General features: G+C 28.4%; 1 protein-coding gene across 6 annotated transcripts in view; it reads right to left on the bottom strand.

Annotated features, from left to right (window-relative positions):
* Positions 1–8,834: 8,834 nt before the first annotated feature.
* The window catches only part of LOC119687042, a 51,931-nt gene continuing 43,025 nt past the window's right edge, over positions 8,835–17,740 (bottom strand). For 3 of the 6 annotated variants that reach the window (XM_038101186.1, XM_038101187.1, XM_038101188.1), the window contains exons 3-10: positions 14,991–15,097; positions 14,805–14,916; positions 12,786–13,098; positions 12,501–12,715; positions 12,271–12,429; positions 11,772–12,211; positions 10,804–11,696; positions 8,835–9,245 (exon numbers count right to left, since the gene is read on the bottom strand). In XM_038101186.1, coding sequence (XP_037957114.1) covers positions 9,084–9,245; positions 10,804–11,696; positions 11,772–12,211; positions 12,271–12,429; positions 12,501–12,715; positions 12,786–13,098; positions 14,805–14,916; positions 14,991–15,097 — 2,401 coding nt within the window. In that variant the 3' untranslated portion in view covers positions 8,835–9,083. Of the gene's footprint in view, positions 9,246–10,803; positions 11,697–11,771; positions 12,212–12,270; positions 12,430–12,500; positions 12,716–12,785; positions 13,099–14,804; positions 14,917–14,990; positions 15,098–15,197; positions 15,450–17,740 lie in introns of those variants that run through there. The other 3 variants (XM_038101189.1, XM_038101190.1, XM_038101191.1) reach the window with 3 other exon arrangements.

The raw sequence follows: 17,740 nt of genomic DNA, 5'->3' as shown, positions 1-17,740 counted from the left end.
ACTACTATTCACCAGCTAGAAATTGCACAAAGCCAGGCTCTGAGAACACTTTTCAAGGTACCATAGTACATTGATCCGATCAAAAAATACATAAAAAATAGAGCCCTGAAATTATTTGCAAAAACTGACAGACTTACCAACACCGCGTTATCGAATCTCAGTATGGTTCTAGGATCCTCGGGGAGGTATGCAGATCTGAGGTCAATTATTGCTTAGCCTGATGAAGTGATAAACAATAATCCAGTCAAGGCGTAAAGAGTGGTTTTGAAGATACCTCGAGTTAATAAAGAGTAAAAGTGCTCAAGTACACTAGCTGAAATAGCTTCAACATAAATAACAAATGTCATTTTTTGGTGGGAATCTATAAAGAGGACCGATGTGATGTTAATAAAATAAATAACATAGATTAGATCGCACTGTATAGATATTTAAAAAAGAATTAAAAGACGTTCTAGTTAAGTGTAGAATATGGTAATATATCTAAAAAAATATTTTTTTAATATAAATTAAAAATAATTATAATATTATAATATGATATTAGGTTCAATGTTTAAAATTTGAAACGAAATCCTTGTTATATATGTCGTGAAATAAAGTAGTATAAATATAACTCTGTAATTCGTAGTTGTAATATACATATATTGAATAAAGAGAGTCAGTCAAAGTCTAGCAGTGGAAAATTAAAGAAGTATTACTTATGACAATATATACAGCACTTTTTTTTTTTAAATCTCCCATTTCTCACAAAAAAAAAATAAAATTATTGAATAAAAGCAATTAATTCTGGTTTATTTGAAGCTGTTTAAACTGTTGATTATCGAACTTTAACGGATTTAAAACAAATTAATCATTAACAATACAATATTAATCCTCATATCCCAGTAACAATTTCAGCATCAACATATTAGTTTTGTATCCTTTTATAGTATCTTAGAAGGAGATACACCCATTCTACGATTCAATTTTCTTTCAGGTAAATTAAAACTTTGATGAATGCGATCCTCATCTTCCCTGTCCGTTGTCAGTCCGACCCTTTAAAATTATTAGTACTAAGTTAATGTGTCTCTCCATAAAGAATTACCCATAATGTTACTTCGTTCTAGGCTAAAAATCCCTAAAACTGCCGACCACAGCAAGATACATAAAATAGAAGAACGCTTTGTTTACACATTTCACACAAACGAAGTTTTCACAAGATTCCATTCAATAAATAGAATTAAAGTTAGACTGGCATATCTTATAAATGATATCGTTTTAGCTACATTACTATGAATGACATCAGCTTGAAGTCTTGTATTTACTTTTTTTTAGAAAATTCTTTAAACTTTTACAATAATTTTAGGATCTAAATGGTGTAAAAGTATTACATAATATTGTTCTGTATATCTTTTGCCCTTCAAGAGGTAATCAACAAAATATATTGTTATGTACATCTAAAAAAAAGCATCCTTTTCAATGGATGTCATTACCCACAGCTTTGTTAGAACAAATTCATAAGGTGAACTCCACTATTTCGCGTATATCTTATCTACGAGTACCTATATCTATGAAAGCGACGCGAACATTTTTTTGGATTACGGTAAAATATTTGCAAAGACTATTACGAGTGGATTCTGTGAGTAAAAATAACAACTATCTTACTGTTTTTTTTTAGCGACAACACGTTTTTTTAAAACGATATTCATCACATCAACAACCAAGCGCTCCGTTTTGCAGTGGTCCTATATCACAAGTTTATGGACTTTTTAAATAATCCAAAGTTGTTACCTCATTACCATTAATGTTGTTACATTTGACTTAGCTAAAACGAAGAGCAATCTGAAAACTTTCCAATTCGGGTCAATAGTGGAAATCTGGACGCAGATTCTACGAGAAGCATATGGATAGCCAACTTACAAGAGATCCTCTCCGAAGTACTGCGAAAGCGGTCGCGGGGACAAATCCTGAAGAAGAGGGGGTGTCTTAGCTTGTAACTACAGAGTAAGAGTCGGACATACCATTTAGGTGACCATCGCTTTGGCAGTGCTTAAAGCAATCAACCTTCTCCCCCACAAAAAACCAAAAAAAATATTGCCACGTGATGTTATATTAATATTAATAGTACAATAGGAATAATAATGAAAATGGTGCACTTTTGATCACTTAAAACGAAACGAAACTTATAAAATTATATGATAAAAATTTATATTCGGCCAACTGTGTTAATGGATGTTTTGAATGACTACTAACGAGGATTACTATTTATATTGAGCCTTATAATGAAAAAATACTAATTACAAAAAATACTTATTATGATCGCAAAAAGAAGCGATCATTTGTTTCGAAGTGCTTTGAGCGCGAACAAATTTTGTTGGATTTGGTTCATCTTGAAACATCCATACAGTCGACTGCTTTTTACGTTCTGGCTCATACGTATATATCTATGATTTGTCACCTATTACAGTCTTATATACGTCTTGTGGTGCACCGCCATTGTACGTCTTGAGCATTTGTGTGCACAAATCGACGAGTATCTTTTTCGGATTTTGTCAAATGATGAGGGATAGGGATCCAACGAGAAACAAACCTTTTCCACGGCTAAATGATCGTGCAATATGAGGTTTCACCTCAACCTTAATCTCACAGTATGTCGCATGACTATCTTGCACTACGAGAATTTTATTTTAGACGACCTTCACGAATTTCATCAATGAACAAACTGCGGTCATGATTAACATCATTGTACCAGCGTTTACTTCCACATCGCCAAATGTGGAAGTAAGTTAATCGATGCATTCTTGTCTTGATAATTCACGACGAAAGTCGTTATAAATCATCGCACGAAAATTTTCTCGCGTTAATTCCATTTTTTCGGGAACTCTCAATTTACAAATAACGCTTTCTGTAAATTACATTAATAACGCTCTTTTGACAAAAAGTCAAAGGCAGATTATGTTTAATAATGTCAAATGTTTGTATAGAAACGTCAGATGACACCTGACAACAGGCAGTGTTGCCAAAGCTCAAAATATAAAAAATGACCCCCGTATGATCGATATTTGGCGGTATCCAAAACATATCACTTGTTTTAAAATTACATGTTTCGATCTTAAAATTCTACACTATTAATCGCTTCTATAATCAAAGATCTTGTGGCGAAAGAGAAGAATTTTAAACCAAATAATTATAATACCAATTTATAGACGACAGAAAAGAAAATGAAGATTCGATGGATTGCAAGGGTTTAAATATGTTCTGAAAACACAGCATGACGCCCTATTACTTCTATTTTTATTAAATAATCAAGTAGCGTTACAAACATTTATTATAATCAAATTTAATTTTTTTACCGAATAATCATTTTCAAAGTCTTATTTATATGTATGTAAACTACTAACCGACTTTTTATTATTTTTTTCAATTATGAACTTCGTAAAAAGAAATTGCAATACCTGACATTTTCGCAAAAGCAATAGAGGAAAAAACACGTCTACTTAAATCTTATGTTGTAAGACGAGCTTCTCCGATCGTCGCCATGTAAAAGCTTCGCCTTACGTGTTTTTTTTTCGCCGTACTTTATCGGTCGACTGTTGACTTTGTGTGCGATTACATTTCAAATACATATGCAAACTGAATGAGTATTTTTGTTTGTGTTTTGCATCGAACTATTAGCTTTGTTTTTATTTATTTTTCTTCTTCTTTCAATTAATACAAATGCAGAAATGTTTTTAGTATTTAATTATTCACGATGACTATGCAAATATGGTACATGGTGCTCTGTATGTGTCGGCAAAACTAATTTTTGGAGGGAGGCGCACGACATTGCGATACATGCGAATATTATGCAGTTTGGATGTGAATACACCCGCTTTTAAAGTTGTTGACTTCTTTTTGCACTTTTACTACATATTTTTTTTTTTAATAAGCGATAAAAACTGCATCTTGTAATCAGAAGCAGTCCTATTAATAAAACAGTACAGTAAACTTTATAGGCAAGTAGAGTTTTTTTAAAATTATGGTAGGAATGGATTTGATACTATGAAGTTTATTTCCGCTGATTTCTTTTGAAAAGTTCATGCAATATTACAAAAATATTTTAAACTGAAAGTCTATATTTATAATTCGCAATAAAAATTTTTCATTTTTTAGTTAGATAAATTTGGTTAAATCGTATTATCATATTAATAACATGGCAGTTTTGATTATTTACTTGATTTCACCGTTTATTTCATAAACATGCTCAGAGCAGCTAGTATAATTCCATGCGCACAAGGCTAGTTTGTGTGGACGTGTGTTTGTATTGAGTAATGTTATGTTACGTAGCAGCAGATAAAAACATCACTCTTGTTCATCGCGAATTCATTTCAAAACATCTTTCAAACTGCTTGCAAACGTATCTGATTAGTTTTTGCAAATAAAACACATAATTGGTATTTCTTATTTTTGAGAACACTACGTAAAAAACATGTTGTTATTATATATTTGTTAAATAACTACTCTCCACTTTTCGAAGCAGGTCCCAAAAACGCACAATTATATTTGTGTACGTACCGTATTGTACTCACACGACTCACTCTTAACACATTCAATTACAAACAATGTAACCGCCGCTTTCCGATTTCTGATTGAAGCTTAATAAATATAAATATTGCACTTAATTATTTTGTTAATTAAAATTAATTAAAAGTTATTGCTTCAAATAAACCTTTATTATTTATCAACTTAATACATTAAAAACTGAAACATTTTACACACTAATAAACTTTTCATCGCTGCTAACACAGCGGAGCACAGCGGAGCACACAGCCTTAAACAAATGCTCGAAAGACGACAGCGACACCGCCGAATCAACCACACAAGACGTAACAAGAGAAACAATAACAACAACAAAATTCGATCGAGGAAGACAATAATAATTTTGACGTTTCTCTTTAATTTAAATATATGTTTTTTCTATTTTAGGTTTCTTCTGAATTCAATAAATTCAAGTGTTTTATATGTTTACAATAAAAAATACAAATATAGTATAAAAAACATAAATATAATAAAATATATAAATATTTTTTATGAAAGCTTTTTATCTCATAAGAACACAATTTGCAACGGAAATTAAAAATTAAATTTTGTTTTTATAATAAATACATTTAAAATTAAATAATTTAAAAGTACAAATTGTCTATTTGTAAATTTATAAATTAATAGACGCATTACTGAAACTATATAAATATAATAAAAATCTTATGTTATCAACTAATAACCAAACAATAGCAATTTGTTTGTGTTAACGATTATTAAATATAGTGTTGCCAACTCATAGTTATTACAAAAGCTTTACGATAACTCGAGAATTATAACTTGGCAAATGAAAATTTCCATTTAAATTTAAATAAATTTAATAAAAAATTTAAATGAATAAAATATATTGTTAATAAATTATATATAATGTAATATAATCAAAATTATTATTGTAAATTGATAACTGCTTATGTATCGATCAATATTTCGAAATTTTAAAAAAACTTGAATTCAGACACAATATAAATTCAACTAATATTTAAACATTATTTTATAGGCAAAAACAATTAATGTTTTATTTTGTATTATAATAGTATAATGGATCGAAACTGCTATAAATCTTAGTAACTCCAATATATTAGTTTAACTCATAAAACCATTATTTATATTTTTATATAAATTTTTAGATATATCAAGTACCATATGTTATTAAATTTTATTTATAATTGTTTATTATAGTTTTAAAAAATATTTGATACATAAACCATACTCAAAAAAACAAAAAAAAAAAAAGAAAACACTTCATTACTACAATAGCTCTAATTATATTATATGTTAATCACACTCAGAGTTAAAGTATCATTTCTTAATAATTCATTCGGTTTTTCAAACAAAATATCTTGAATCTGCTGTAAAATCAACCTGTTTGTATACATATATATATAGAAACAAAAAATCATTATGAAACAGTTGATCTGATAAAATATTGTTAAACTTTTGTTATTATAAAGCTATTATCTTTATTATTTCACTTATACAAAAATTTTACTTTCCACATTGATCATAGTCATTTAAACTATAAAAGAGAAATCTGCAAGAATATATTGCTTCTCTTATTTATATTTTACAATTACATATATGCAAAATAAATTAACTAAGAATCACACTAAATCAATACAGTTCTACTCATCATTCTCGATGATCAATTTCTGTATTTGTCTTTAACATTAAATGTCTCTGGGTGAAACAATAACCCAGGATTTCTCAACCACCGACTCGCGTTATTAGCACCATCATTCCGTAAAAAATTGTATCTTTGGCTTTCACAACACCACTTTTTTGTAAGATACTGGTGGTAATCGTACACAATACATAACCGATCCTTGTAAAACATACTGAATATTTTTACGATCCATACTACTTTATATGTATATTGAGAAGAAACACTACTCGACACTTTATGAATAAGTAAGCGTTATATTTTTGCCATATAAACTCATATCTATTTTTTCTCTCATTACTGAAAAAATAAACGACATTTGTTCAACTGCAAGGATGAACAGATTCGGGGCGTTGTCCAGTCTAATTTTCCATGATTTTCTATATAGATAAGGGTCATAATTCAAACTTCACACTATCTTACACTATTTTGCCATATATGCTTGTTTTCTAGATCGAATCGGGCTACAAAAACAATAACAACAATTATATATATCATCTTGTGATAAATTATGTACACAATTGGGTAAGCTAATATTACTGAAATCTATAATCTAGATGAACTAGATGAATGTTATCATGCTTTAAAAAAGTCTTGAAGTGGTTTAATATATTATTAATTTATATATATAGTAATATAAGAAAATGTAGAGTCACATGCCTTAAAACAATATTATACCGCCTATGAAATAAATAAAATAATTTTTTAACTTAAAAAAGTGAGATGCAACTATTAGCAATTTTATTAATTTTAACCTATTTAGGTGAATTTTAAAGATTTTAATTATACATTTTATTTATAAAATACTAAAAATTATCTAAGTAATTAATTAATAGTTTTAAATAAAGGGAAACTGTATAAGGAATGTTTTTATTTTAATTATCTTAATTCCCGATGCAAAGCATATAAAATTAGTGCAAAAAAATTTTATTTTACACATTTTAAACTGAATTAAACGTTTTAATCGATTCAGTTATAATATATACAATTATAGTTGGCAACCCTACTCGTATTTGTATTTAAATATATAACAATGCAATGTATGAGGCCATTACAAAAATTTTATATAAATATAATATGGACGAGGTTAAATTAAGGGAATTTAAATACTAATCAAAGTATGAATGTTTTATTCATAAAAGAAAATATAGAATTGTAAATTGTGATAATTAGCGATTAAAATATAATATTCCTAATTCATTACATTGTTCTAAACAAACTTATTTTAAAAAAAATTTTTTTTAAGATTTATATTAGTAAATTATTAGTTGGAATATATATATTTTGATGTTTGTTACTAATATTAATTTACAGATTAATTAAAAACAAAAAATAATTAATTACATTGCTTCCACTTTTTTTTAACTATTATAGGATTTGGGTTATTTAATTTAAAAAAAGAGGAATAAAATTAAACTACATCGTTTATATGGCAAATATAGTTCGAAGGGCTGAAATGTAAATAAGAAAAGATTTCAATATGTGTTTATAGTGTCAGACACATGGTTTTAGAGATATTTACATAACCGCCACTATATAGAGGGTGTTGAGTGTTTCCCGGCCGCTGTTGGCACCTGTAGAAGACGTATATTTATTAAGCAAAATCTTTATTCTTTACGTGTTATCATTAATTTACAATTTGTCAGAAAATAAAACAGGCTAATCTCAATATTCTGCTGTATTTGTAATAAGGTTTTTATATATTATCAAGATAGTTGAGTCAAATTGTCACGGTGTTCTTATAGTCTCTTAATATATGTACATCTTAATTGATTTATTTTCCAACTGTCCTTAGTTGTGTCTTTGATGTTGCATAAAATTGTGTGAACTTTATTTAATTCTTTTATAAATTATAAATTGTAACTTTTTATACCAGTTTTTAATGACTGCTGTTAAGTCCACGACTTATATTTTGTTTCGTTACTGCTAACATGTCTTTGAAAAAAGTATTCAAAACTTGTCAAATTCAAAATAAAAATAAAATTTAAATAATAAATTATTTAAAGATAATTTATATCTTTAATTTTTGCTTAAATATTTTATGTAGTTGACATAATAAGAGATATATGAACATCATATTTTTAGAAACATTTTTGCCTATAACATTTCAATTATACTTTGGAGTGCTACATCGTAGGTTAATCAGTTCCAGGGACCGCTTTCTATCCTTACATTATAAACTAATAATTGGAACATTTTGAACAAATTAAAAATAAAAAAAAATTGTTTCGATTATACTTATAATTTATTAGCATTTATTTACTTAGTAATTACTTAATAGTATTTATTAAATTATTAATATAAATTTACTTTATACGTATATGTGTGTGTTTGTATTTTGACTTTCTACTTATAACTAATGTTACATAAGCCTTTTTAATTAGTTAATCGATTTAATTATTTATTTATTAATATATTTAATAAAATACATTCTAAACATAAATTTGAAGTTGGAAGTTTGTATTTTGTTTTACTGTTGTTAAATAAATTTTTTGTCATATTAAGTATAGGTATGTACGATATAAATATATTTAGTAAAATTAACGATGTTTGGTGTATATTTATATACATATCTGTAAGTCAAATTTTAAAAACAAATGAAAAACACATTTGAGTGAAAAATAAACAAAACATACTAGGGGACACACCACAAAATAGGCTTATTTATGGACATAAATTTTCGTAACATTTTGTGTAAAATTAAGTATTAAAATTAATTTGCAATATGTAATAGTTTTAGTTTAAGGTTTCAAGTTAAATGTTTTAATAAATAATAATAGTAGAAATATAGTCACTTTTTTGCTCATTGGACGTGTATGGGTACATAAAAGGAGAGTATGTGTTGATAAAATGTTTAAAGAATCCGGAGTCACTCGCATCTAGACGTTCTTGAGGTGCAGGCTCTAACTTTTTCAACTGCACATTCCAAAGCTGCTTTAATATCGTTAAAAACAGGTACACCTTGTCTTTTAGCTAAATCAATCAAATACGAACGACCACGGTTGTAGTCCTTAATAGCAACAGGGGTTAACTGTAAACGAGAGAGAAAATGATTAAAAATCTAATCTAAGTATAATGTGAATTTAATTTAATATATATATACATATATAATATATATATAATATATATAATATATATTTAATATATATATATATACAAAATAGGATATTCTATTCTATATCTATATATTCATTTTTAGTAGATTTGCAATTTATTTCAAGTAAAACATATAATAATATTAATAAAATATATAATATTAATAAAATGAATAACATTAACAATATTAACAATACTCATAATATTAATAATATTAATAAAAGTAACAACATTAATAAAATTAATAACATTAATAAAATTAATAATATTAATAAAATTAACAATATTAATAAAATTAACAATATTCATAAAATAAATAACATTAACAAAATTAATAATATTATTGAAATTAATAACATTAATAAAATAATAATATTTATAAAATTTTTTAATAATATTAATAAAATTAATAACATTAATAAAATTAATAATATTAATAAAATTAATAACATTAATAATATATATATAAATAATAATAATAAAATTAATAATATTAATAAAATTAATAATATTAATAAAATAAACAATATTAATAAAACTATATTTATGTAAATTCAATAAAATTAATATAATAAATAAAAAATATAAAGTTTTAATTAAAGTAAAAACAAAGTAAAATATAGTATATCTTTAACTTGGTAAGAAGTAATAATAGTTCTAGTGAGTTTAAATATTCTCTTTTTATATTATATGTTATGCTATATACATTATATGTGTTTTATTAATCGTACATTCCATAGATGATGATTTTTCGTAAATAGATTAAAACAATCTGTGTTCAAATAGTCCAAAATAAAGTAAAGACAAAACCTTATTAATTATTTAAATAAAAGATAATTGAATTATATCACTCTTATAACTACATATATTTTATTTATCTGCATATTTCCAAAGGTCTCTTTAAACATGTTTAATGTGAAAACTCTTTGCGAAAACTTTTCATTTAAAACAAACTAAACGTGTTTAACTTTGTCGTTTCATCATTTTGTTTACTTTGTTGCAATAGGCTTTTCTGATTTGTTAAAGATTAAAAGAATAATATAATATTGATTTCGTACCTAGCAAAATCTTTCCGCATATAGTTAAATTCCTTTTTGTTGAACGCAATTCGTGTTTAAAATCACCTCACATTTCTACAATAATTTGTTCACTATCAAGAAAAATTGTATTATTTTGTAAGCATTTAAGAGTTTAGTCAATGCAACCCTGTGAAGTTTATAGTTAAACACGTTCTAGTGCATTCTAATAAACACGTTCTAACAATTGTATAAGCTTAAACATGTTTAAAAATGGGTTGAAGCACTTAACCCTATTTTACGGAGTTAAGCCACCTTAATATGTCTTTTTGAAAAGATTATAAAAGACTTAAAAAAGATATAAAAGATTTGTCATTTTCAAACGAATAAAAAAAAGTCAAATAAAAAAAATATTAAACATAATTTTATTTTGTTAATAATTTTTAAGGTAACGTAGATATATTTTTATGTTCTTACCTTTTCATTACTTATCACACAATCATCGGGTAACATTTGTACGGCCAATACGACATTGTACATGAGGCCAATACAATGTGCCGCTAAAGTCATTGGGGCAAGAGAACGTGTTTCATTTGTAATTACGAAGAGTAGTACTGTACTCGAGTCTAGTAGTGAGGGATTATAGAGATTCGGCCGCACTGGTGGCAATAACCAACTATAAGATTCCTCAGAGTGCATTAACACTTCTTCTTCGATTTGAGCGATTTGACATTTTTGTTTTATGCGTTTGAAAGTACGTTCCTGAGAACCGACAGAACGTGTGTCCTCAAATACTTTATCAGGCAAATCTAGTTGTGTTTGTTGTATACTTTCATGCAAAGCAGGTAAATGAAAAGTTACACCCTTCGACTTCAGATATGGCATGGCTATATCTTGCCGCCACTTAGTGCGTAAAAAGCAGCTGCCGCCTAAGTAGACATCCCGCATTTCAACGCTGTTAATTGTATCACTGTAGCTGCAGTTGATGGAATTAATGGAACTGCAAGATGAAAACACCGAATCGTTGGAGTCACTTTCCTCTTCAACGGCATTGATTTCATTGCTGAGCACTGAATTTGTTTGCGAACGTGTAAGTGTGAAATCAGATGTGTTTGTTGAAGTTGGGGTTAATTTGATTGTTTCAATTGATTTTACATTGACATGTATTTGTGTGTTTTTGTTACCTAAATGTACAGCAGATTTTGACTTAAGAGGTTCCAATGGTTGTGGTGATGACGTACCACTGTCTCGGCTACGACTTAGTATGTCATTAAGGCTCTGACGTTCGTCATTATTTGGTACGCTGGTGTTACTGGAGGTGCGAGAAATATTTTTACTGACAAAATATCCAATGGGAAAACCTTCATCACCTGTAATAAAAAATTTATTAATTGATTTATTAATTTAATAACTTTTACTTATTAATATAAAATTTTGTAATTTACCTTGCATATTCGTTAAATAAACCGGAGGTGGTGGCACATTGGTACCCTTAATTGGAGATATACAACCGCTTTCGTGTATTTCTTGTTGCAGTACTGACAGATAAGCCGATATAACGCAGAATAGATCGAAATCTATATTACTTGTTTGAGCCATATATGCAGCACTTGACGCTGAGTCAGAAGATTGGGAAGAAGACAGAAATGAGGACGATAAGGTACTGTTACTATTGTGAAGATTTGTGTTGCTTTGAGCACACTGTTTTGTACTACGTTTTTGCAATGAATCGAGAAATTCTCGCTGAGATGCAATGATTTTGCTTAAGCTGCTTGTATTAAGTAGACTTTGAGCATAACCTAAATATGAGAGAGCACGTTGACACTGTTCAAAAGATATAAAATCATTTACTGGATTAATGCGATCAAAAGCACCGCGCACTACACTGTAAAAATAGCAATGAGTTAGTTATGGATCTGTTTTTAATTTCAAAGCATTCTTTACACTAAAATTGAAGCTATATTCGAGGGTGGATCTCTAATGCCGGCCAAAATGTCTTTGGTCCGCTGCAGTCCTAATGGTATATTATCAAGTACTGATAAGCCACGTCTGGTCACCAATTCTTTTAATATCAATTGATTCCGAACTAAGTCAATATATTCCCTAATAAAATTTTTTAACACGTTATAGTAAAAATATTATATTTAAATGGAAATATAAAGTATTAAACTTACTGTTGAGATATGTGCTCATCAAGAATATTTTGATTCGGTTTGTACGGATGTAGCACTAACACTAGCTGCTTGCAGTTTTGACCCGCTATATGTGCCGCCTCTATGGCACCAGCAGATGCGCGTGTCTCTGAATCCATAACAAAAAATAAAACTCTCGCTTTTTCTTTAGCGCGGTGCTCCAGTTCAATGAGATCAGGCGTCCAATCAGAAACTTGCTAAAAGTCAATAAATCGAAAAAGTAAATATTTATTTGGAATTCGCGTTTATTTTATATACAATACATACGGGATTATAGAATGAAATGCCTAACTTTTTCAGTGTTGGAATAGCCACATCGGCTCGCCAGGTGGTAGGATTACATGAACCACCCAAAAATACTTCAACTGGCATTGATGCGTCCTTAGGTTGGATTGATGACGTTGTTGTCGTAGTTGTGCAGTCTTTAACATTACTAAGTGATTTCGAACTACGTAGTTCTGCACCTATTTTAGCGTCTGCAATGCTGCAATTGGTGTCGGTGTCATAAGCTGTAACATCGTTGTCATCATTTTGAAGAGAACTTAGTAAACTCACTTTGCTGCAGATTGATGATGCAGTTCTAAAAATAAATAATAGTATTTAATTATTATACTAGAAAATCAAAATAATTTAGTCATTCGGTGACATTTCGAAATAGTTGGCATTGCAATGTGCCAACTAAATGCGAAATGTAAAAAAGTGGTTTTATATGGATCACACTACAAAACGCTACTTTCTATATATATATATATATATATTCTACTTTTAATAATCTATATGTATATATGTATATATAAGCTTTTAAATTATTTTATTTATAATAAAATTTTATAAATAAAAGACGATGCAAAAATGATTAATATAACAGTTGTTTTCCACTGGCTTCGTTAGGTCAGTTAACTTACTTGAGAGTGCTTGAATTACTTAAATCTCAAGTTAGTTGACTGGTCTAACGAAGCCAGTGGAAACGTACTATTATGAAAAGAAATCAAAAGGAATAATATAATAACTTATAGCAGAGAAAAAATATGTGAAGAACGTTTTCAATTTCAACAAACTTCAACTTCGATGCTTAACCAATACATAGAAACATCGGGAAGGGCTTAACACCAACAAATTAAAAAGTCAACAGTAGAGAGTTGATTTGTATTAAACCATGTACAAATTAACAAAAAGACTTGGATGCCTTCAAGAGATGTGCCATCGCCATTATAGTGATAGTTTCCAGAAACGTAAACTCACAGATCTCGTTAATTTTCAATATAAATGCATATTTTGTTAGCAGTGGAGCTCAGTTTATGCAATTCAAATATTAATTGTTAGAATATACTTGTTAATTGTTAGATTTTGATGTGAATTCTTTTCCATCATCAGCAGTGGAGGTAGAAAATTTTCTTAATAAAGTAAACATATCTTTTTATAATAACAAGCTCAAGCTAAGTCCCGGAAAAAATATTCTTTGGCAACAATTTCAATAAACGAAATGTTTATTAATTAATTTACGATAATTTAATACAATTTGTAAAGTTTTATTTTTATGTGCACTTTCAACAAGGTTTACATATTTGAAAGGTCAATACTTCAGCAGTAATATAAGAGTTTAGATGGACAGATTATGACATTATCTAGAACTAAAATCAAATTTATTATAGCTTGTATTAATCGCCAAATTAGTATTACACTATCACGATATCTGAAACAACTGTTTGGTCAGTCCAAGGATTTAATTGTTTAAAAAATTTTAAAAGAGTTTTTGGACTCTAAAATTTCCTCACAATTACTTCTATTTAAAATGGATTTCTTATTATAAAAATCACAATTACTGTTATGAGAATACGAGTAGTAAAAATCTTGCATTAATAATCAATCAGATTAGAGATAGATTATTAATGGTCTATCACTATTTTCTACTACACCGTACAAAAAGAAACAAATGCGCGAGGGAGCGCGATATGTTAATGTGGTACAGGAAACTGTTGAAAGAATTGCAATAGAAGTTGATCGGAAAGAATATGGAGCTCTTGAATTGCTATTACATTTTCGTATCAATAAATTTATATAAATCAACTGATTTTGAATAGAATAGTAAAATAAAATTTTTAAAGATTAAAAACACTATTTGCTGACTTTACTTGAACAGTCCTCTTTTATTATATACTATATATTCTATATATTTTTATATATAGCATATTCTATATTCTATTAGATTAGTTATTCCATCTAAGTCGTGAGCACTCGTATTATAACTATTTATTTTTTTTGTAAATAAATTGATGTGAAACTTACCGAAAACGTTTTAAGTCAGCTGCTAGTACGCAAAATTCTCCGAAAGTTAAGCCATTTGACTGACGACTACTTTTTCGTGCCAACATTTTGGCTGTCTGCAGCATTTCGCTTACTGTAAGTTTAATGGATATGATTAAATTAAAATATAATTAAATTATATAGAATATAATAAATTGATGCAATTACTTTGCTTGTCATTTGGATGAAAGCTTAACTCGTGGAAGAGCTCCAAAGTTCGTTCTACGGGCACAACATTGCAACGCGCTTTGGCACGCCATGCATTCAGTACTTCCCTGCAAAAAAAAAGAAAAATTTATTTTAGTTTTACACATGAAATCAAATAAATGAAATTAAATTTTATATCTACAGAATAACTTAATAAGAATTATTCACTTAAAGAAATCTTTCGTCGACTCTCCATTTGAAATATCGTTTCGAGGTATTTCACGGCATGATAGAGATAGAGGAGGCAGTGGTATTGTCTCACAGGTGCCCACAATCAAACATATAACGAATAACCAAATGATTTGTGTCATAATTAGACTTCTGGTGCAGTGGAGTATGTGGAGAACAGTGAGTCTTGTTCTCTAGTATAGTTTTAATTTAAATTGTAATTAATTCAACACCACAGAAACACAACTGTTCCAAAGTCTACTTAGAAAACGATATGGTACATTTTCTAATAATTAAAAACACGAAATCGTCTGGGGCTCCCAAAACGAATTATAATACAGAGAAAATTTTTCATTATCAAATTCAAACGAATACACAAATCTGAAATCTGAAATTGCAAAATGTAAACAAAATACAAAATATTTCTGAACAAGCGATAAAATACAATTCCGTAGATTCTAATGTGAGTAGCAGAATCTGTGTACGCTACACAAATGGATTTGTTTACTTCCGTATCTGGACTAGAAAAACTGAAACACTCAGCAGAAAAGTGGTTCGATAGATTGAAATCCAAATTAACGATTACAAAATTTTTTATTTGATTTCTATAAAATACAAAGTGCATTTTTCAAGTCATTTACTGTGGTGAAGTCACCTACTACATACGTCATACAACAGTATGTGGATCTTTCGTAATGTCACGTCCACAGCAAACGTGGTACTCGGTTACGGATATTTGGTACAAATCTTCAGGATGACTCCATATTATGAGTTCTTTCCTAATAGACAATAATCTCATTGATGCAAAATTCAAATGTTGCTTATAACTTTTTGAATTTAGTATGGTTTCATATAGTTTGCCTATAATCTATGAAAGAAATAATCTATATAAGAAATATTTTTTTAATACGAGTATATAACATTAATCCATCTCATGATCACTCTATATCCATATCACATAATCAGAATTTGTGCATCGGTGTGAAAGAAGTGCAAGTAAAATTGTACGAACAACTGTACATATATTTCTTCGCAAAAAACATCTCAATACTTCTTAAATATGAATATTGTTTAGATACTCTATTGTTTGTTTCAGATACTGAATATCTGAAATTTTATAAAAACGATTAGTCTAAACAAAAACTGAAAAAGACTCCATTACTTTATTGGTGATTATTAATATTTCCTTATATATGTATTATACCCGTCTTCTTACAGTGATGGACTTAGAAAGAATGTCTCCTTACTTTCAAGAATAATATCAATGGTTTTTGTTTATAGATTAAATTCATCTAATGATCATATTTTTAGTCAAGAAGTTAAGAGAAGCTTTTTCTCTAGAGATTAATGTCATTTTACTTTCAAGAACAATATCTATGATTTTGTGGTTATAGATTAAACTCATCTATTGATTAAGTTTTCAGTTATGAAGTAAAGAAACAATTTTTTACTAGAAACAAAATATTTACCTACAGAGCAAGTAGTTATTAAAGAAAGATACAATTTAAGTTTGTTCCATAATGCATTATACATTTATAATATTATATATTGTAAATGGGAACATTTATGGAGAATCTGGAGGCTCTAATATTTATCGAATAAAAAAACTAGTTAAAACTATGCCTTTCAAGGAAAAATAAATTAAATTTTTTTAAATTCAAATTTATAATCATTGAGTGATGACCTTAACACATACTGAGTTGATGCCAGAACGATTTTATGTTGATAAAACTAATAAACCTTCTCAATTATATGTACATATTTATATTTATTATGGTAGGTAGTAGACAGTAGATTCATAACTTATGGTATAGGTATAAGTGAAGTGGAAAGAGAACCGAATCCACCACACTGAGTTAAGAAAGCTAATTGATTTCACATTCCTTGTAATTATGGGTAAAATGATGGGCATTATAAAATCAGTCGGACGCATTGATAAATGCTAATATCTGTCCGAGAGTGTCATGAATGAATGTAGCGCCCAATAGCTTAAGTTTGGCTCTGGACAGACCTGGACATAGATACAACAAGCTTCTCTTCTTCTAGCGCCGGTAGGCATGTACTACAGAAGATTTAACTGGGCAAGTCAAGCTTGGCTTTATGATATCCTATGTATATATATTAGAATACCCAGGAACCCAAACTAGAGTTACTTTGGAGCTATTGTTTAGTACGTTAATACATCGTTTACATTCATTAACTATTTTAGAAGAAATACAAACTGCTGAATAATCTTTATTATACTATGAGTGCCTGACTATGAGTGAGACTATAGAGTTCCTTTTCATGAAAGTTAATGCTCGCAGTTAGAGAACAGACTCTTAGATTGACAAAAATTTATGATTGAAATATTGGTAGAATTTGGTAGAATTTAGTAATCTTTGACCTGTCAATGTAAATTGCTATTTTTTCTTGCATTGTAGTCAGTTCTGGTTCCCAAACCCTTTTTAGGGAAACAAATCTAATAGCAGGATATTTCGGAATATTTAAAGTAAAAATTAGAACTGGATTTCTGATTTCTTCTGGTTTCCTAAAATTAAATT

Source organism: Teleopsis dalmanni, chromosome X (genome assembly GCF_002237135.1).
Source record: "Teleopsis dalmanni isolate 2A chromosome X, ASM223713v2, whole genome shotgun sequence".
Taxonomy (NCBI): Eukaryota; Metazoa; Arthropoda; class Insecta; order Diptera; family Diopsidae; genus Teleopsis; species Teleopsis dalmanni.
The sequence above is the reverse complement of the archived record's forward strand: the minus strand, read 5'-3'. Positions and strand labels throughout refer to the sequence as shown.